Source organism: Dictyostelium discoideum, assembly GCF_000004695.1.
Source record: "Dictyostelium discoideum AX4 chromosome 2 chromosome, whole genome shotgun sequence".
Lineage (NCBI taxonomy): Eukaryota > Evosea > Eumycetozoa > Dictyosteliales > Dictyosteliaceae > Dictyostelium > Dictyostelium discoideum.
This window is the reverse complement of record NC_007088.5, coordinates 5,919,806-5,940,478: the sequence shown is the minus strand read 5'-3', so window position 1 is coordinate 5,940,478 and position 20,673 is coordinate 5,919,806. Positions and strand designations below refer to the sequence as shown.

Sequence of the window (20,673 nt, the reverse complement as noted above, 5' to 3'; positions counted from 1 at the left end):
TTTTTTTATTTGAAAAAATGTAAAACCCTATCTTTTAAAGATGAAAAGTCATCAATTGCTGGTCTAACATCAATATAGATACCAATTGATTTACCAGAATCTTTATTAATTCTACCTTCATAAAAATCAATTACATAACGTACTTCTTTACCATTTCTATCAACAATCCAATCATGTCTATCAAATGGTAATTTATAACCTAAAAATGTATTTAAAAACTTTGCTTTTGGACTAAAATCTGTTGCTTTTCCTTTAAATTTCTTTAATTTTGGATTTGGACAAACACTATATTTTTATGTTAAAAATCAATTAATTTTATGTTATTATTATTATTATTATTATTATTATTATTATTATTATTATTATTATTATTATTATTATTATTATTATTATTATTATTATTATTATTATTATTGTTGTTACTATTATTATTAAACATACTCTTTATAATCATTTTCCCATTGTAAAACATCTTCCCAACATTTTTCATTTACAGTATTATGAATTGAAATGACAACACTCATATCCTCTTCTTTTGGTTCATATTGTTTCTTTTTCATTGCATTGAAAAACATTTGTGGTGAAGGATATTGCCAATTATCTTTTTCAGTTCTTGGAATGGTTGATGTAATTCTTTCGGTTGACAATGGTTTAGTTTGATCTGGGTGTGGATTTTGATTTGGTTTATACATATGATTGGCTGGATTAATATCATGTGCAATTGGGCAACCACCTCCCATTGCATCGGTTGGTGAACTTTTAGTTATTGATGTATTATTAGTATTATCATCACCCATTTCTTTTTTTTTTTTTCTTTTATATATTAATTTATTTATTTATTAGTATTAGTTTATTTATTTATTTATTTATTTGTTTATTTATTTATTTATTTATTTATTTATTTTATTTATTTATTTATTAATTTATATACAAAAGTGAAAATAAGATTTTTTTTTTTTTTTTTTATAAACAACGAAACCAATCGTTTTTTTAAAAATTCAAAAAAAAAAAAAATAAATTTTTTGTTTTTTTTTTATTTTTTTTATTTTATTTTTTTTAATTAATTAATTTGGAAAGACTGTTCATTTCATTAGTTGGACTTTATTTTTGTCTAATATTAATATTTTATTATAAAATAAACCAAAAACAAATTACGATCATAGATATCAAACATTTATTAATTTTTTATTTTTTATTTTACTATTTTTCTATATTTTTTTAATTTTTTTTATTATTTTAAATTTTTATTATTTTTAATATTATTTTGTTATTTTTAAAGAAGTCATATTCTTCTTTATTTAAATTATTCATTGTCATGTATTTTTTATTTTTTTTTTTTTTTTATTGGAAATTTAAAAATTTTCAGATTTTCAACATATGGCAAATATCCTTTTGGCGCTCTTTTGTTTTTTAATTTTTTTTTTTTTTTAAAAATTTTTTTTTAAAAAAAAAAGTATAAGTGGGCCAAAAAATTCATTGTTGTATCAATTAAAAAACGATAATTCATTAAATCACATGTGTACAAATATAAATAAATAATAGATTATAATAATAATAAAAAAAAAAAAAAAAAATGGATCCAAAAGAAACTAAAACATCAAAAATATCTTTTTTAAATACTACTAAAAAGAATAATAATAATAATAATAATAATAATAATAATAATAATAATAATAATAATAATAATAATAATAATAATAATAATAATAATAATAATAATAATAATAATAATGATGATAATAATAATAATGGTGAAAATAATATTGATATAGAGCCAGATGATATAGATTTATTAAATAAAAATGATATAGATAATATAGTAGATGGTATTGATAATAATAATAAGAGTGGTTCAAATGATATGAAAGGATTGGTATTTTGGGGTACAACAGTTAAAGTTGAAGATGTTAAAGAAAGATTTAGAAAATTTATATTTAATTTCCCAACACCAAAAGAAAGAAAAAGATTCAATATAAATGACATAAATAATAATAATAATAATAATAACAATAACAATAGTGAAGAAATGAATGATGACGATGATTATTATTATGATGAAGAACAAGATAAATTAATTAAAAAACCAGAAAAAGTTCAATATTTATATAGAGATTTATTAAAAGTATTAAATGAAACTAAAAAATGTCATTTAAATATAAATATGAAATATTTAGTACAATTTGATATGGAATTATATTTACAATGGGTATCATTTCCAAATGAAATGATACCATTATTAGATGAGGAAATTAATTTAATTTATAGAGAATTATTTCCAATTACACCAAGAAATGGTGATGATGAAGATGATGACGATGATGATGATGAAGATGAAGAGGATTATAGAATTGAATTACATCCATTCAATTTATTAAGAAAAACACCAATGAGAGATTTAAATCCATCAGATATTGATAAGATTATATCAATTAGTGGTTTAATTATTAGAAGTAGTTCAATTATACCAGAGATTAAACAAGCGTTTTTTATGTGTGCAGTTTGTGAAGCAACTTTTCATGCAAATGTTGAGAAGGGTAAAATTCAAGAGCCATCAGAATGTTCAAATTGTAAATCAAAGCAATCATTATCAATCATTCATAATCGTTGTTTGTTTGGTGATAAACAGTATATTAAACTTCAAGAAACACCAGATGCAATTCCAGAGGGTGAAACACCACATACCGTCGCATTATTTGCCTATGGTGATTTAATTGATATTGCAAAACCAGGTGATCGTGTCGAGTTAACTGGTGTATTTAAAGCAAGTCCAATGAGAGCTGGTTCAAATAGATCACTTAGAAGTATTTATAAAACTTATATTGATATTTTACATATAAAAAGAACAGATAAAGGTAAATATGATGATGATGATGATGATCATGATGATAATACTGGTGGTGGTGGCACAGGTACAGGTAAAGAAACAAATGAAAATTTAGATTTTGAAGATTTAGATGAATTTGATTTATCTGAAGAAAAAGAAAGAGAGATTATAGAATTATCAAAAAAACCAGACATTTATGATATTGTAACTAAATCAATAGCACCAAATATTTGGGAATTAGAAGATATTAAAAAAGGTATACTTTGTCAATTATTTGGTGGTTCAAAAAAGAGTTATCAAGATTATGGTGGAAAGTTTAGAGGTGATATAAACATTTTATTGTGTGGTGATCCTGGTACTTCGAAATCTCAATTACTCTCGTATGTTCATAAAATTGCACCCCGTGGTATCTATACAAGTGGTAAGGGTAGTAGTGCAGTTGGTTTGACGGCATATATCACCAAAGATCCCGATACTAAAGAGACCGTTTTAGAGAGTGGTGCATTGGTACTCTCTGATAAGGGTGTTTGTTGTATTGATGAATTTGATAAAATGAATGATCAAACTCGTTCAATTCTTCATGAAGTTATGGAACAGCAAACAGTATCAATTGCAAAGGCGGGCATTATCTGCACGTTGAATGCCAGAACCTCGATTCTTGCATCTGCAAATCCAAGTGGTTCACGTTATATGCCCAAATTATCAGTGGTGGAGAATATCCAATTGCCTCCAACCCTATTATCGAGATTCGATTTAATTTATTTAGTATTGGATAAAGCCAATGAAAGAAGTGATCGTCAATTGGCTCGTCATTTAGTATCGATGTATTGGGATGAAACACCGGTTTCTCATTTCACAATCCCCAAGGAAACCCTCACAAACTATATTCAATACGCTAGAAAACATATTAATCCAAAGTTAACTGATGATTCTGCAAAATGTTTAGTTCAAGGTTATTTAGAGATGAGAAGTATGGGTAGTAGTAAAAAAACAATCTCTGCCACACCAAGACAATTGGAATCACTTATTCGTATCGCTGAAGCTCATGCTAGAATTCGTTTCTCTGAATTTGTTGAACCATTAGATGTTGAAGAAGCAATTCGTTTAATTAAAGTCGCACTTCAACAAGCTGCAATCGATCCTGAAAATGGTACAATCGATATGGATCTAATTACAACTGGTCGTTCTGCAAGTTCTCGTGAAGCTATCACTAGATTAAAATCTCACATCAAACAAAAAATTGGTAAAAAACATTTAACACTCGACCAACTCTTAAAATTATTAACAATTCAAAATCAAGTTCAAACTATACAACAAATTGAAGAAATTAAAGAAGCTTTAAGACAATTACAAGATGAAGAAATTATTCAATCTTCTGGTGGTATTGATCCTACATATGGTGTAGTTTAAATATATTTTTTTTTAAAAAATAAAAAAAAATAAAAAAAATAAAAAATAAAGAAAAACTTTAAAAATTAATTATTAAATAAAAACTTTTTTTAAAAAACCCAAAATGATTATTTATTCATTTATTTATTTATTAATTATATTATAAATTTTTATAATAATTAATTGATTTATTAATTAAAGTTTTTTCACAAATTTTTAAAGATTGAGCAATAATTTCTCTTTGATTTTTTAAAGTTGATAATTTTTCTTGATCTTGTTCAATTGTTGTTGTTGCTGTTGTTTCATTTGAATTATTATAATTTGAAAATAATTTATTTAAAATTGATAATAAAGTATTACGTACTAATTGACTTTGTTTGACGATATCTTCAGCTTCTAATTGTTCAAAGTATTTCTCTCTTTTATGTTCAGACATTGATTTCCAACTTTGGAAAATTGATTGTGGTGCTAATGCAATACCAACTGAACAAACTAATGCATCATCTAATCTACCATCATTTTCAATTGCATGATTATTTCTGGAATCAATATCAAACATTTCAGCATAAAAACTAATACGATTAAATAAATCCATTCTAGTTATTTGATTCTCTGCTCCAATCAATTCTAATTCTTTATCAACTAATTGTTTATCAATTGATAATCTATCACATGGATTATCCATCTCTAAAAATCCATATTTACTTAAAAGAATTGCATTATCATGATCACCATATGTATTATAAACTTCTTTATTTGCTTCAACACCTTTAACAACTTTAATATATAAATGTTCATCATCTTCTTCAATAATTGTATCTTTATCTTCTTCATTAGTTTTTGTGGTTGTTGTTGAACAACAATTACCTTTATGAATATGTTTTTTAGATGATGGTATACCAGCAACTTTATGAGTTCTTTTACCTTTTGTTGAATTAACAGTATGATGTTGAGTTACAACTTTTCTATGTTTACAGGTTTTAATTGAACCACATTTATTACAGACATCACCATTTGATTCAATATGAACATGTTCTCTTGCAGTTTGATGATTGAATATATCTGCCAATGGTACTAATGAGTCACCATGATAAGAATCAACACAAAATGCTCTTGATGAAATGATTGAATTTGCAATTTTAAAGTTTTCAATACTATATAGTTCTTTATCTCCAAATATTTCTGGATGATTTTTTGAGAGAATTGATTCAATTACATCTGCGTAAACTTGATTAATTAAAATATCATCATCATTTAAAACATCTTCTATTGCTGTACCTTTTAAAAGCTTTCTTGATTCTGAATCCCATAGAATTGGTACATCAACTTTACGTGGTAATGATGAAATATATCCATACCATTTTGATTTTTCACCTAATGATGCTTCATGTATTAATGCAATCGATGTACCTATATTATTTTCAATTTTATATTTCTCTAATATATTTGAAATTGAGGATGTATGAATCGATAAAATAATTGATTTTGGAATTTTTGCTACAATATCATCAACTTTTAATTCTTTTAAACTAATAACACCTAATCCTGATACAATTGAATCATTTATTCTTTCACTTGTAGTAGTTGTTGCTGTTGTATTTTCAGTTTGCTCAAAATTATTTTCCTTTCCTAAATAAACTATTTTAATTAATTTATTATTAATTCTTACACCATTATCAATTAACCATTTATTTATTATTTCTGCTTTATTTGATAAAGTTGGTTTTACTTGGTTATTCATTTTATTTGTGCGTAAAAATCTAAAATTAAACTGAAAAAAAAAAAAAAACGAACGAATTTTCTGAAAAAAAAATCTTGTAACAGTTTAAAATAGATATTAATTATAATTACTTTTATTTTTGGTCAAGTTTTTAAAATTACCATATTAAATATTAAAAATCAAGTGGATTATTGATTAAAATCAATACTCCTGGTGGAAAGTTGTAAATTTAAAAAAAAGCATTTTTCGGATAAAATTTAAAAACCTGACCTTTTATTTAAATTGAAATTTCATCAAAAATGCCTGGATGGCTCAGTAGGCAGAGCGAGCGGCTGTTAACCGCTAGGTCCATGGTTCGATCCCATGTCTAGGCGATAATTTTTTGGACACGCCCTGTAAAATCACAGGTTCGAATCCAGATTAATATAAAAAAATTTTTATTTTCTAAAATTTTTAAAAATCAAACAATTTGATTAACTATTTATATTGAAAAAATTTAAAAAACAAAACATTTTTAAAAAAATAATAAATGGATTTGAATAAAATTTTGGACAAAATATTCAATTTATTGTGTATTCGTTTAAAAAATTAGTCATTATTTTATATGCCATTAAATTTTGGTATTCTTTGAAAAAAAAAATTTTCCTCAAAACCAACAAAACACTTTTTTTTTTTTTTTTTTTTTTTTTTTTTTTTTTTTTTTTTTCATTTTTTATGTTTTAACAACAATGAATGAAAGTATTAGTGACCACAATGAAAAATTATTTTGGAAAGTTTTTAGAAATAAATATTTAAATATTGAAATATTTAAACAGTTAGAATCAACAGAGATTGAATATGACAGTTTTAGTAAATATAGCGTCTCATCAAAGATTAAATATAAAAATATATATTCCATGGAGTTTATGATCAATAAAAATTTATTTGATCTATTAGTGAATAAAATAATAAATAATGAATATGTAATATATGAAAAAAAAGCAATTGCATCATTAATTAAACTATCAGTAAATAATAGTAATAATAATAATGATAATAATAATAAATTGATTGAAATATTTAAATTATTAATGGAAAAAGAAAAGTATCTAATGGAAGGGTTGGATTTAGTTACTATTTCTATTAGTTCAAGAAACTTTGAAATTTTGAAAATTCTATTAAATAAACCTTACTCTTTTCTTGTTAAAGAGACAGATTTTAACGATGCACTTCAAAAATATGGTGATAGTGAAATTGAAAAATCAATATTACAGTTACTAGGAAATCAAATTAATATAAATACATTTTTAATTGAAAATAATTTTCAAATTAAAAATTCAATTCCCTTTTTTAAAAATACAATTCAATTTATTTTAAATAATCAAAATAATGATGATAATAATGATGATAATAAAAATAATAATAATAAATTAATTAAGCTTTTAGAATTAAAAATTTATTCAATTAAAAAAGATGAAATATTAAATTTAGAATTAATAGAAATGCAAAATAAACTTTTAGATTTAAATTATTTTAGTAAAGAAAATTTTCAAAATTCAAATATTTATTGGTTTAAAGAATTATATGAATTTAAAGGAGTGAAAACAATTTTCATTCATTTAATTCTATTAGTTTTTAAAATTTATTATAAAAGAAAATCATTAAATATTCCAAATGAAATTGAAATTGAAATTAATGAAATTATGAATAATTCATTATTAATAAAGAATGAAGAAAAAGAAAAAAAATTATTAAAATTATTAATTAATGAAACTCAATCAAATTTATTATTCAAACTTTATTATTATAGATATTATGAAATTATTGAAGGTTGTAAATTAAGTAAAATTGTTTATAGAAATTTAAAAACTTTTAATATTTTTAAATTAATTGAATCTAATAATAATAGTAATAATAATAAAGAAGAAATAATAAGAATAATTAAAAATTTCATAAATGTATATGAATTTAAAAATAATGAAAATGATAAACAATTGATAAATAAATTTAGAAATGTAATATTAAATAATTTAAATTCAAAAGAATATTATCATAAATTAATTGAAACTATTGGAAATTCTCAAATTAAAACATTTGGTTTACCAATTGAATGGAATATAAATCTTTTAGATTTTTTATTAGATGATGAAATTAATAATAAAATTATAATTATAAAAGATAAACAAGTTATTGATTGGTTATCAAATATGCCAAGATTAAATAATAGAATATTTACATTTGATATAAAAACAATTTATTATTATAAAAGAAAAAAGAATTTAATACAATTTCAATCATTAGAATTAATTGAATATGCAATTAAAAAATTAGAAACTAATAATAATAATAATAGTAATAATGATAATTTACCACCTATAAAATTAGAAACAATTAATTGGTCAATGGTATATAATAATCCATTAAAATCAATTATTGATGAATTTAAATTTCAAAATGAAAGTATTATAAATGAAGATGAATTGAATGATAAAGTTACATTTAATTTATTTAAATTTTTAAAATTTGAGAAAAATGAATTTACCATTCTTGTTCAATTAATAAAATACTTTATTGAAAAAGTTTTAAATAGGTATGGTCAAGATAAAAGCTATGAAATTTTAAAGAATTTTGTTAAAATTGATAATTTATGTAAATTTCAAAAAGAAACATTAGAATTATTAGTACTTTCAACTATTAATTTAGATTTAATAATGGTAATGATAATTTTAAATTGTGGTATTGATTTTACAAATAAACAAGATGAAATTTTAATAAACTTTTGGAATGTTCATATTTTAACAAATACTTCAATATTTTATATTCCAACAATTAATGGTAATATTAACTTTTTTAAAATAATCACACATATTAAACCTCAATATATTATAAATAATATAAAATTATGGTGTGAACAAACTTCACTTTTAGAATGTAAACATTTAGCAATTAATCATTTATTTAAAAAATTAATTCAAACTAAAGGTACAACATTAAACCAAATTTTATATATAAAAGATTTTATAAATACAATTAATAATAATAATAATAATAATAATAATAATAATAATAATAATAATAATATAATTAAATTAGATCATTCAAAATTTCATTCAATTCATTATTTAAATTTAAAATCACCAAAATTAATTTTATATTTAATTGAATCAAATCAAATAAGAGATTGGAACTATTTATTAATACCTCAAGTATGTACATTTGAATTTATTTTTAAATCATCATTTGAAAATTTATTAGAACATTTTTTTAAAATAATATTAGAAATTTTTAATTTATTTTCTCTTGATAGTTCAAGTACATTTAATAGAATTTATAATTTTCAATTAAATTATTTATTAAATATAAAAAGAATGGATTTATTTTTTAATCAACTTTTACAAACTAAACAATTATCATTTAAAAATAAAATTAGTTTTAAATTTATTCATCATAATAACTTTTTACAATTAGTTAGTCATTATTATTATGGAAATGGTATGCATTATTTAAAACAATTTATGGATATTATCAATTCAATAGAATCAAATATTTGTAATGAGTTATTGGTTTTAATTGAATCAATTCAATTACATGATAAAAATATAATTTCATTCATACTTGATAATTATCAAATTGATAAAGAAATTTCAGAATTTTCATTATATTGGTACAATTATCCAATGATTGATTTCATCTCTATCAATTACCCACATATAAAAATTAAAAGATTTGATCTTTTAATATTAAATGGATATATACCATATTTTGAAAATACTTTAAAATTTAAATCATTTCAATTTAATATTAAAGAAAAAGATTTAATTAAAACATCATTAAATTTTAAAATTTTAAAATATCTTTTTATAAAAGGTTTAATTTCTAAAGATAAAAATAATAATTATATTAAAAAAAATTAATAATAATAATAAAAAAAAAAAATAAAAAAAAAAAAAAGTAATAATTAATATTTGGATATTATTGCAATAAAAATAAAAAAAATGTTGGGAAATTTAAATCATTTAATTTCAAACAATACTAAAAAATAATAAAATTAATAAATTTTAAAAAAAAAAAAATTATTTTATACATTTAGATATTTATATTTATAATATTTATTATAAATAAATTATACATTTTACTTTTGAATTAATCAATTAATTTAATATTTTGGAAGTTTAACTTGTGGATCTGGATACCAATAATTACCATCTGGATTAACATTTCCAACACCCATTACCATATCATTGTTATCCAAATAAAATTGATTAATTGATTCAATATCTTCTAAATTAAATTTATTATCGCTTGTTTTTGAATTTGGTCTACAAAATAATTTATCAAATAAAACTTTTCTAAACTATTTATTTTGATTAATTAATTAATAATTATTTTTTTTAGAAAAAAAAAAAAACAAAAATAAATAAAAAATAAAATTAACTTACAGTAGTTTGATTAATAAATTTATGTGGACTAATTGTATAATACAAATCTTCATTACCTTTGTCAGAAATTAAAATTGGTCTACCATCAGTTGAAAATCTATCAAAACCTAAATAAAATGAAACTTGATCAACTTTAACACGATAGTAATGTTGAATGAGGTTATTCATTGTTGGAGTGACGTTACCATTTTCTTTGTAAAGTGAAATTGTATTATTGATGAAAGTTTCTGATGGTTGTTCAATATTGGTACCCAATAAAACAATGTGATTTTTATTGTTTTTAGTTAATTCCATAATTTTTTCAAATTTTAATAATAAATCTTGGGCATTACCACGTTCCAATAATNAACTTGTATTCACCATAAAAAATGATTCTAATTCCTAATTCACTATACATTTTGAATAATGTTGGATTTTCCAAAAGTTCACTTAAACCTTCTAAATATTTAATAAACTTTGGAAGGTAAGCTGGACCACGATCTTCAAGAGTACAAAACCACATTGGATAACAAATCGTTTCAATACCATGTTTACACATCATAACCAAATCATATAATAACTTTTGAATTGCAATTTTTGAATATTCATCATAATTGATTTTAGTTTCAATTTGATTATTTTCATTTTCCAAATTAATATTTTCAATTAAAAAACTTCTACGAGTACCATCAAATGCATAAACAATTGTATTATTTCCTTTCAACTTTCTTTGAACAATTTCACTAATTTCATTTTCACTTAAATTATTAAATTCTTTAAATAACATTTTTTTTTTTTTTATAATTAATTTATTATTTTTTATTTGTTTGATTTATATTTTTATTTTTTAATATTTATTGAATGATTAATAATTTAAAATTTTTTCAACTCTTTAAATATTAAAAATAGTTTTTCAAAAATGTTAAGAAAAAATCAAAAATAAAAATAAAAAAAATGGTGTTAAATATTTAAAATATATAAAATCAATTATAAATGTTTTTTTGGTTTTGTCCAACCCACTAAAAAGATTAAATCTAAAAATAATAAAAATAATAGATCAAAACACTATTTTTTTTTTTTTCTTATGTTTATTTTTTTTTAAAAACTAATCACAAAGATAATTAAATAATTATGTTTTTTTTTTTTTTTTTTTTTATGTTTATTTTTATTTTATTTTTTTATTTATTATTATTATTCTAATAAGTTTGAAGATAAATTTGATTTTAAAATTTTAGCTTGATGATTTGAAAAAGATTTTTCAATGAAAAGCAAATAATAATCGATTTTACCATTTGGTGGTAATAAATGAAGAAAAGATTCAGGATCTAAGAAAGCACTAAGATGACTTAATAACTCTTCATATTCATGAATGATAATTTCTTTTTCTGTTGGTGATTTTTCTAATTGATATTTCTTTAAAATTGATTCTAAAACTATTGACCAATCTTCCAATTGTTTACAAAAATGACAAGAATAATCAAAGATGATAGAGATATTCGATTGTAATACCAATTCAATTGATTCTTTTATACGATCCAATAATGGTAAACAAGCCAATTTCAATGATAATAACATTGTATTCTCTTTTGGATCATTACCATTACTGAATATAGTTTCAATTGTTTCCATAAACTCAAAATCTTTAATTATATTAATCGATAATAAAGATTGAAGTTTTCTATAATATAATGATGTTAATAAATATTTAACTTGATTTTGTGCTGATGGGTTATCAATTGAAAATGGTGGTAATTTTGATAACCATTGTGGTATATTTAAAAATGAATTTAAATGAAATAAAATCCATTGATTACAATAAATATTTGAATGATAATTATTAATTTGTTGTTGTTGTTGTTGTTGTTGTTGATTATTATTATTATTATTATTATTATTAATATTATTATTATTATTATTATTATTATTATTATTATTATTATTATTATTATTATTATTATTATTATTATTATTATTATTATTATTTGGTATTTTTTGTTGTTGAGATTTATTTTGATTATTATTATTATTTTGATTATTATTATTATTTTGATTATTATTATTATTATTATTATTATTATTATTATTATTATTATTATTATTATTATTATTATTATTATTATTATTATTATTATTATTATTTGTTGGTAAATTTGATGATGAAGATTTTGTATTTGTACTATTAAATATTCCTTGAATATCTAAATTTAATGATTTAAAAAGTTTTTCATCAGAACCTCTAAATCTATGTATATCTTGAACATATAAATGTATTAAATATTTAATAAATTCTGGAACAAGTTCTTGTGAAAATGTTGATGATGGATGGTTTTTGTTTTGTTGTGCTTGATGAGATTGTGGTTGTTGTTGTTGTTGTTGTTGTTGTTGTTGTTGTTGTTGTTGTTGTTGTTGTTGTTGTTGTTGTTGTTGTTGTTGTTGTTGTTGCTGTTGTTGGGATTGTTGAGATTGTGGTTGTTGGGATTGTTGTTGTTGTTTTTGTTGATATTGATATTGATGTTGTTGTTGTTGTTGTCTTTGTAATAATAATTGTTGATGTTGTTGATATTGTTGTTGTTGTAATAATTGTTTTTGTTGTTGTGCTTGTAATTGTGCAATTTGTTGTTGTTGTTTAAAATTATTTGATAAAAACCATTCTAAAAAAATTTTTAATAATAAAGAATCAAAATCATAATCATCGGTATGATAAGAGATTGGATTTAAGATACCATTTGTAAGTGTTGAAGTTGAAGCCAATAGAATTTTTAAAGCAAATTCAGGGGTAATCTCTTTTTGAATTACCAATTGAATTGTAATCTCCAATAGACCCCATGGAGTTGATTGTCTTAATATTTTACATAGACCAGTTGGTTCAGATTCGCCAATTGGTGCTAAAAGTTTTGGATTTTTCAAACAGAGATGAATTAAAGCTTCCGTTGGAATTTGGTTAAATGAAAGAATGGTATCTTGAATATTAACCTGGTCAAGATACAATAGCCCCAATGCAAAGTACACTCTATTTCTTTCATCAAGATCGAAATCACCCTTCTCTGAAATACTGGTTAGTAATTGGATTGCCAATGTTTGAGAGTAGCTTGAAATCGAGGATTCCAATACCAACAATGATAATCTATGTGGACTATGTTCATGATAATGTCTCAATATTCTATTACATAATTCCTCATTGCCATATAGTGATTCATAAGATGATGGATCGTAAAGCACATGTTCTAAATAGTATATCAATGATTTATGTGATTCTGGTGTCGAAACTAATAGATTGAAAACCGACTCAATATCAGAATCACTTGAACTATACCAAAGTGCCGCTCTCATGAAATCTTTTTGTTTTGAGAAAAATTCACCCAAATAAGTTGACGATCTTTTCAAAAGGGATTGATAATTCTTTCGTTCTATACCATAGTTTATCAATGATGCCATATCATTCATTTTGATTGAAGTTGATATATGTTGATTGGCTAATTTCGATTGTAATAAGAAATGACCCTCCAACAATAACTGATGATAAACTTCTTCATCTTTTTCTTTACTCATTTGAGCATACTCTAAAATTTCATTATACAATGTTTGAAGTGGTGTATGATGAATAATATAAATACTCCAAAAATTTGTAATCATTGATTGTTTCATTTGTTTTGGTTCTGGTTGTTTCGATTTTGGATTTGGTGATAATGTTTTATTTGTTGATCTTAATAAATTTGGTACTTTATTATTACTACTATTATTACCACTTGTACTATTATTATTACTACCACTTGTACTACCATTACCACCACCACCACCGCCGCCAATTGTAATACCATTTAATTGTGCATTTGTAGTTTTTGATAAAATTATTAAATGATCACCAACTACTGCAACTTTTTTAAGGAATAAGAAATTTTTTAAACCTAAACCAAATGGTGGTGGTACATCACCATCATTTGCACCTTCACATGATCTTAATGTCCATGTTGCTAAATCTTCAATAGTAATTGTATATAGGAATGATTGACTTGCTGTACATGCAATAGTTTCATTTGCATATAAATAACATGATAATAATGATGGTTTACTTATATTATAAACAAATCCCTGTCTTGATGTTGAAATTACACATCTCATATAAACCATTGATTTTGTATTATTTGTAGTATTGTTATTGGTAGTGGTGGTATTATTGGTATTATTATTACCATTAACTGTTATACCTGATGCTAATGCAGCTGCAGCTGCAGTATCTATTGAACCATTCATGTTATTAAAATTACTATTTGACCTACTTTTACTTAATTTTGAAGAATTTGATTGAACATTCATTTGACCTAATGATCTATTTCTTGGTGGTGTCAATGGTAATTTACCAGTGCTACCAGTTGGATTACCAACGCTATTGGTATTTGAAGGTTCCTCTTGTAAGAGTATTGAATTGTTTGTTGATGCATCTGGTAATAAAAATAAAGTATGAATTTCATCATCTCTATAAAATCTTTTACTTAATAATAATGTTGATGCTAATAATGTGAAACCAGATTCACTATTTACATTTATACCATGTTCAATATCACTAATTGGTCCCAACACTTCTTCAAAACCATTATTACTATTGCTATTACCATTATTATTATTATCTGTTATTGATTTAATCTCTAAAATTGGTATTTGATTCTTACCAGTTGGATTACCATTACTATCAAATGTTACTTCAAAATAATGTTCATCCTCTATAATATCTGATGGTCCACTATTAACTGATTTAAGTAAACTATTATTATTACTACTATTATTATTATTATTATTACTACTATTATTATTGTTTCTAAATAATTCAAATTGTGGTTGTTGTTGCTGTTGTTGTTGTTGTTGCTGTTGTTGTTGTTGTTGTTGTTGTGATGTTTGACTTCTTTTTGAGAGTGATAATGATAATAATAAAACTTTAACCTCATTTAAAGTTGAATATGCTAAATAATTCTCATAGATTGCAACTAGAGTTACATCTTTGATATGAATATCTAAAATCTTTTCAAAATAATTTATTGATGGATAATTACTATAAACTGGTGTCCAAACACTAACAAATGATTCGGTTGATATAATTACACGACCTGTAATTGGACATGATGATAATGATACAACACTTGATGGTACTGGTATATTAATTTTCTTTTTTTTTTTTTTTTTTTTTTTAAATTAAATATGTTAATATTATAATAGATTATTTGAATATATAGTTTATAATTTTACTCACAGTTAAGGTTGGTAATGTTGATATTAAATGTGAATGTAAATGTGATGATGATGATGGTGATGATGATTGGTGATCAAATTCTTGTAAAATGATTGGACTTGATGATAATGGACTACCATCTTCAAGCTGTGGTGAAGAACAACCTTGATTTTGTCTCCAATTTTGGTAAACCATTACAACACCAATCTCCCCCTCTTTCTCTAATGTTAAAATACTATCATTGGTTTCAATGTATGATAATGCTTGAATGGTTGTATATCGTGTATTGAATCGATTTAAAATGTTACATTCATTGGTTGATGTTATATTGTAATGTAGTATCTCTCCATTCTTTGTCGACATTAAAAAATCATTTAATGATGCAATCACATCAATTGGTTCATCGTCTTCATTTGATGGCAATAAATTTTGATTGTCATATAAATTGAATGGTATGAATTTCATTATTATTATTATTATTATTATTTTATTATTATTACTATTATTATTATTATTATTTAAATTTTATATATATACATTAAAAATATATATTTTTTTTAAAAAAAAAATAAAAAAAAATAAATAAATAAAATGAATAAAATAATAATTAAAAAAATTAAAAAATTAAAAAATTATAAATTTTATGTTTTGAAAACACCACCTCCAAGGGATTGTTGTTGGTATGGATTATTTTTCAAAAAACTTTTCAAAAAAAAAATTTTGAAAAAATAAAATAAAAAAAAAATAAAAAAAAATTAAAATAAAAAAAAAGATATTTTTTAATGTTTTTTTTTTTTTTTTTAAGTTTTCGTCCATAACATATTATTATATTTTTTTAAACATTTATTTTTAGAGATGAAATAAATTTTTATTTTTTTTTTTTTATATTATTATTTGTTTAGAAATTTATTTATTTTGGTTTTTTATTTTTTATTTTCTTTTTTTTCAGTAAATCTAATGTAAATGTAATAATCAAAATGATAATAGATTTATTAATTTCCCAAAGAAATTTTTTTTTTTTTTAAAGGGAATTTGATTTGTCCTGTAAGTGTTTTTATTATTTTTATTTTTTTTTATTTTTATTTTTTTTTTTATTGTTTTTTTTTTTTTTTTTTTTTTTATTTTTTTTATTGTTGTTATTTTTTTTATTTTTTATTGATAATTTGTAAAAAAAAAAAAATAATAATAATTATAATCAACACATATTCACACACACAAAAAAAAAAAAAAAAAACTCAAACACACACAAACGAGAAAGAGTAGAGATAAATAGATATATATAAAAAAATTACTTATCAAATAAACCCTACAAAAACATATTAATATACAAATAAATATATTATATTTTTTTAATTTAATTTAATTTTTCTTTATTTTTTTTTTTATTATTTTTCATTTTTTTATTTTTTTTTTTATTTACACACCACATTAATTATTTACATATATTTATAAATTTCATCCATTTGTTACCATTCCAGGATTATAAGAAGATAATAATCTTAATAAATAAATAAATTTAAGCCATATTTTAAAATTAAAAAATAATACAAAAAAAATAAAATAAAATAAAATAAAATAAAATAAAATAAAATAAAATAAAATAAAAAAATAATCAAAACAAAAATGACTGTATGTTTTTATTTATAATTTTGTATTGTTTAATTTTATTTTATATTTTTTTCTAATTTTTTTTTTTTTTTTAATATACATAAACTAATACTCCAAAAAAAAAAAAAAAAAAAATATTTATTTTTCTAAAATATATCATAAAAAAAAAAAAAAAAACATATATATTTTAAAAAGATGGAATTCGACCCAAGACGTGAAAGGAGAAAAGGTAGGTGATTAATTAATTATCAAATGGTGATTAATTCATTAATTTTATATTAATTTAATTTTTTTTTTTTTTTTTTTTTTCTCTCTTCTCTAAAAATAGTGCAAAAAAAGATGAATGTGTTTGATCATAGACTCATCTCAAGTAATTCAAATCATAGAATAAATATTTGGAGACCAACAGTATCAATTAAAGATAACAAAACTCATATATCAATTATATTTGAATTAGCAGGTATTAGTAGAGACCAAATTTCAATCGAAGTTACAAAAGAAAATACTTTAGTAATTACTGGCGAAAAGAAATCTAAAGGCGGTTTAAATAATTTACCATCATCTTCATCATCAATCAATTCAGATTCAACTACTAACACTAACACTAACACAACCACAACCACAACAACAGCTCCACCACCACCAAGTGATGCACAATTAAAAAATATAATTACAATTGGAAAATTCATTAGATCTTATAAATTACCACCAGGTACAGATTCTTCAAAGATTAAAGCAACAATGGATGATGGTCTATTAGAAATTATTATTCCAAAAGATACTCCATCTGAAGATAGATTGAAAATTCCAATTCAATCAAAATTGTAAAAAAAATAAAAAATGAAAAATAAAAATTGTTTAGAAAAAAGCAAAAAAAAAAAAAAAATATTATTGATTGTACAAATAAATGGATATAAATAAAAAGATAATAAAAAAAAAAAAAAAAAAAAAAAATAATTTTAAATAATTTTAAATAAAAGTTTGGACTGTAATGTTTTTTTTTATTAAAGGAAAAAAAAAAAAAAATTGATAATAAAATATTTTTTATTTTAATCATATGCTTCTTAAGAATATGACTGATTATTATTATTATTATTATTATTATTATTATTATTATTATAGTAATTATTATTGTTATTATTATAATTGTTCATGTTACCATAATTATTATTGTTGTTAAAATTATTATACCCATTATTATATTGATTATTGTTATTATTATTATTATTAAATCCATTATTAAAGTTTTGATTAAAGTTATTATTATTATTATTATTATACTGATTGAAATTATTATTAAATTGGTTATTATTATTATTATTATATACATTATTGTTATTATTATTAAATTGGCCATTACTATTATTATATCCATTATATTGACCATTGTTATACTGATTATTGAAATTATTGAAACCATTATTTTGATAAACACCATTATAATTGTTATTAAATTGATTGCCATTGTTCATATTGTAACCATTATTATAACCCATCATATTATTATTATTATTATTATTATTATTATTATTATTATTATTATTATTATTATTATTATTATAGCCATTATTAAATTGGTTATTATTATTATTATTATTCATGTTATTAAATTGGTTATTCATATTGCCCATATTATTCATATTTCCCATATTGTTGTTATTCATATTATTATTATTATTATTATTAATATTATTAATTATATTGTTATTATTATTTATATTGTTATTATTATTATTATTATTTGGATCAATATTTGCAATCATTTCAACAACCTTGTTACTACTACCAGTATTATTTGGATCATTATTTTCATCATTTATCATTTTAGTATTATTTTCATCTGGACTATTACTATGAGTATTATTATTATTATTAATAATATTATCATCATTTATTTGGTCAGATAAAATTGGTGGAATTACATTCATTAATTCATTAATTTTAGAATCATCAAAAACATCATTAATATCACCAGAAGGAATGATTAAAACATCTTTATCATCATAATCTTTTTGTTCATCATCTGGTTCTTTTGGAGTATCAGGTATATTTGAACCAATGTAAAATTCCATTAAAGTGAAATTCTCTCTCTCAAATTGAATATCTTTTTCCAATGACTCAGATCCATATAATTTAATATCTGGTAATTGAGTATCTTCAATTGGTATTGGTTTTTTCCATTCGAGTGTTGCTTTCATTGGTTTGAAACCAAGTAATCTTTCAGTTTCCAATTCAAATCGTTTTGATTGTTCAAGTTCATACTCTTCATTTGCTTTTGCATCTGCAATCTCCTCTTTACAAAACTCTTTGACATTGACCAATTTCTCATCGGATAACCATTTAACTGATACTTTACCTTTTGATGATTTTCTTCTATTTGGGTCTGGTACTGGTGTCAAATCTTCCTCTTCTTTAGTGGGAGTATCCCAACTAATTCCAATTGATTCTAATAGAGTTTGTGATGAATCACTCTTTCCACTTACATTACTACTACCACCACTACCACCACCTGGTTTAGTTTGTGATTTTTTATCAACCATTGCTGCAAATAATTTTGTTGTAGCTCCATTTGATGATAAAGATTTTGCCGTTGAATCTGATAATTCTTGAGTTTGTTGTTTTTTAGCTGCTGCCGCTGCAATAGATTGTTTGGTTTTAAATGTCATTATTGGTGATAATGAATTATTATTATTAGATGATGATGACGATGAGGGTGGTGGTGATAATGGTATAGTACTACCAGTTGAAGTGGTTGTAGTAGTTGTTGATGAAGAAGAGGATGATGATGATGATGATGATGATGATGATGGTGTTGAGAGTTTATTCATAAACAAGTCATCATATTCTTTAATAATTGACTTTTTAGGTGGCAATTGTGTATTTGGAACTGGTGATGATGACCTTGCATTTGTTGAAGATGATGAAGATGATGAAGATGAAGATGAAGATGATGAAGATTTTAATTTCTTTGAAGTATCAGTAATTGGTTGATCTCTATTTCTTTTTTTATCACTATTATTACCATTACTAATTGATGAAGAAGATGAAGAAGATGCCGAGGAGGTAGTGCTACTAGTGTTACTAGTTGCGCCACCTTTAATTAAATACATCCATTCAGATTCCAATTCTTCTGCATATTCTTTAACGTTTGGATTTGAATGTTTTTTAAATGATCTAATAGTTTTACCAATTAATTTCTCAGCATGTAAATGTTCAACTGTAACAGGCAACCCTTTTAAACCCTTTAATGCAATAATAGTATCTCTTGGTATTGTAACTGTTTCTTGTGAATACTTTAATACTGTATGAATATTTGCCAATCCTCCTAATTCTAAAAATCTATTTTAATTTTATTTCAAAAAATAAAATAAAATAAAATAAATATTGTTAATAAAAGTTTTGCAATTATAATTTATAAAAAAAAAAAAAAAAATAAACATAGATAAATAAATAAAAAATTAATTACCTTTTTTTACAAGCATTACTCATTTTGGAATCTATAACAATTAAAAAT

General features: G+C 21.8%; 7 protein-coding genes, 1 non-coding gene and 1 pseudogene across 8 annotated transcripts in view; 4 read left to right on the top strand and 5 right to left on the bottom strand.

The window, feature by feature from the left end:
• Positions 1–5: 5 nt before the first annotated feature.
• Positions 6–797, bottom strand: cchl (cytochrome c heme-lyase; the record flags this gene model as incomplete). Its single annotated transcript, XM_638471.1, has 2 exons — positions 6–285; positions 442–797. The coding sequence occupies 2 exons, from the start codon at positions 795–797 to the stop codon at positions 6–8; spliced, it is 636 nt and encodes a 211-aa protein (XP_643563.1).
• A 776-nt stretch (positions 798–1,573) lies between these two features.
• On the top strand, positions 1,574–4,234 carry mcm4 (MCM family protein; the record flags this gene model as incomplete). Its single annotated transcript, XM_638470.1, has 1 exon — positions 1,574–4,234. The coding sequence occupies one exon, from the start codon at positions 1,574–1,576 to the stop codon at positions 4,232–4,234; it is 2,661 nt and encodes an 886-aa protein (XP_643562.1).
• A 139-nt stretch (positions 4,235–4,373) lies between these two features.
• DDB_G0275621 (hypothetical protein) lies at positions 4,374–5,954 on the bottom strand (the record flags this gene model as incomplete). Its single annotated transcript, XM_638469.1, has 1 exon — positions 4,374–5,954. One exon carries the CDS (start codon positions 5,952–5,954, stop codon positions 4,374–4,376), a length of 1,581 nt encoding a protein of 526 aa, XP_643561.1.
• A 280-nt stretch (positions 5,955–6,234) lies between these two features.
• Positions 6,235–6,307, top strand: tRNA-Asn-GUU-9. Its single transcript has one exon. It is a non-coding gene; the product is annotated as a tRNA-Asn (tRNA).
• Positions 6,308–6,661: 354 nt separating this feature from the next.
• Positions 6,662–9,792, top strand: DDB_G0275893 (hypothetical protein; the record flags this gene model as incomplete). The annotated part of the gene is made up of 2 exons (XM_638468.1): positions 6,662–9,576; positions 9,780–9,792. The coding sequence occupies 2 exons, from the start codon at positions 6,662–6,664 to the stop codon at positions 9,790–9,792; spliced, it is 2,928 nt and encodes a 975-aa protein (XP_643560.1).
• A 550-nt stretch (positions 9,793–10,342) lies between these two features.
• Positions 10,343–11,117, bottom strand: DDB_G0275891 (annotated as a pseudogene; the record flags this gene model as incomplete).
• A 404-nt stretch (positions 11,118–11,521) lies between these two features.
• DDB_G0275889 (hypothetical protein) lies at positions 11,522–16,016 on the bottom strand (the record flags this gene model as incomplete). Its single annotated transcript, XM_638466.1, has 2 exons — positions 11,522–15,487; positions 15,573–16,016. 2 exons carry the CDS (start codon positions 16,014–16,016, stop codon positions 11,522–11,524), a joined length of 4,410 nt encoding a protein of 1,469 aa, XP_643558.1.
• Positions 16,017–17,174: 1,158 nt separating this feature from the next.
• hspK (heat shock protein Hsp20 domain-containing protein) lies at positions 17,175–17,987 on the top strand (the record flags this gene model as incomplete). The annotated part of the gene is made up of 3 exons (XM_638465.1): positions 17,175–17,180; positions 17,355–17,388; positions 17,488–17,987. The coding sequence occupies 3 exons, from the start codon at positions 17,175–17,177 to the stop codon at positions 17,985–17,987; spliced, it is 540 nt and encodes a 179-aa protein (XP_643557.1).
• A 236-nt stretch (positions 17,988–18,223) lies between these two features.
• Positions 18,224–20,673, bottom strand: part of med26 (hypothetical protein) — a gene marked incomplete at both ends in the record, with an annotated part of 7,262 nt that continues 4,812 nt past the window's right edge. Inside the window, 2 exons of the mRNA XM_638464.2 lie at positions 18,224–20,498; positions 20,626–20,673. The exon at positions 20,626–20,673 is cut by the window's right edge and continues 151 nt beyond it. Coding sequence (XP_643556.2) covers positions 18,224–20,498; positions 20,626–20,673 — 2,323 coding nt within the window. The remainder of the gene's footprint in view (positions 20,499–20,625) is intronic.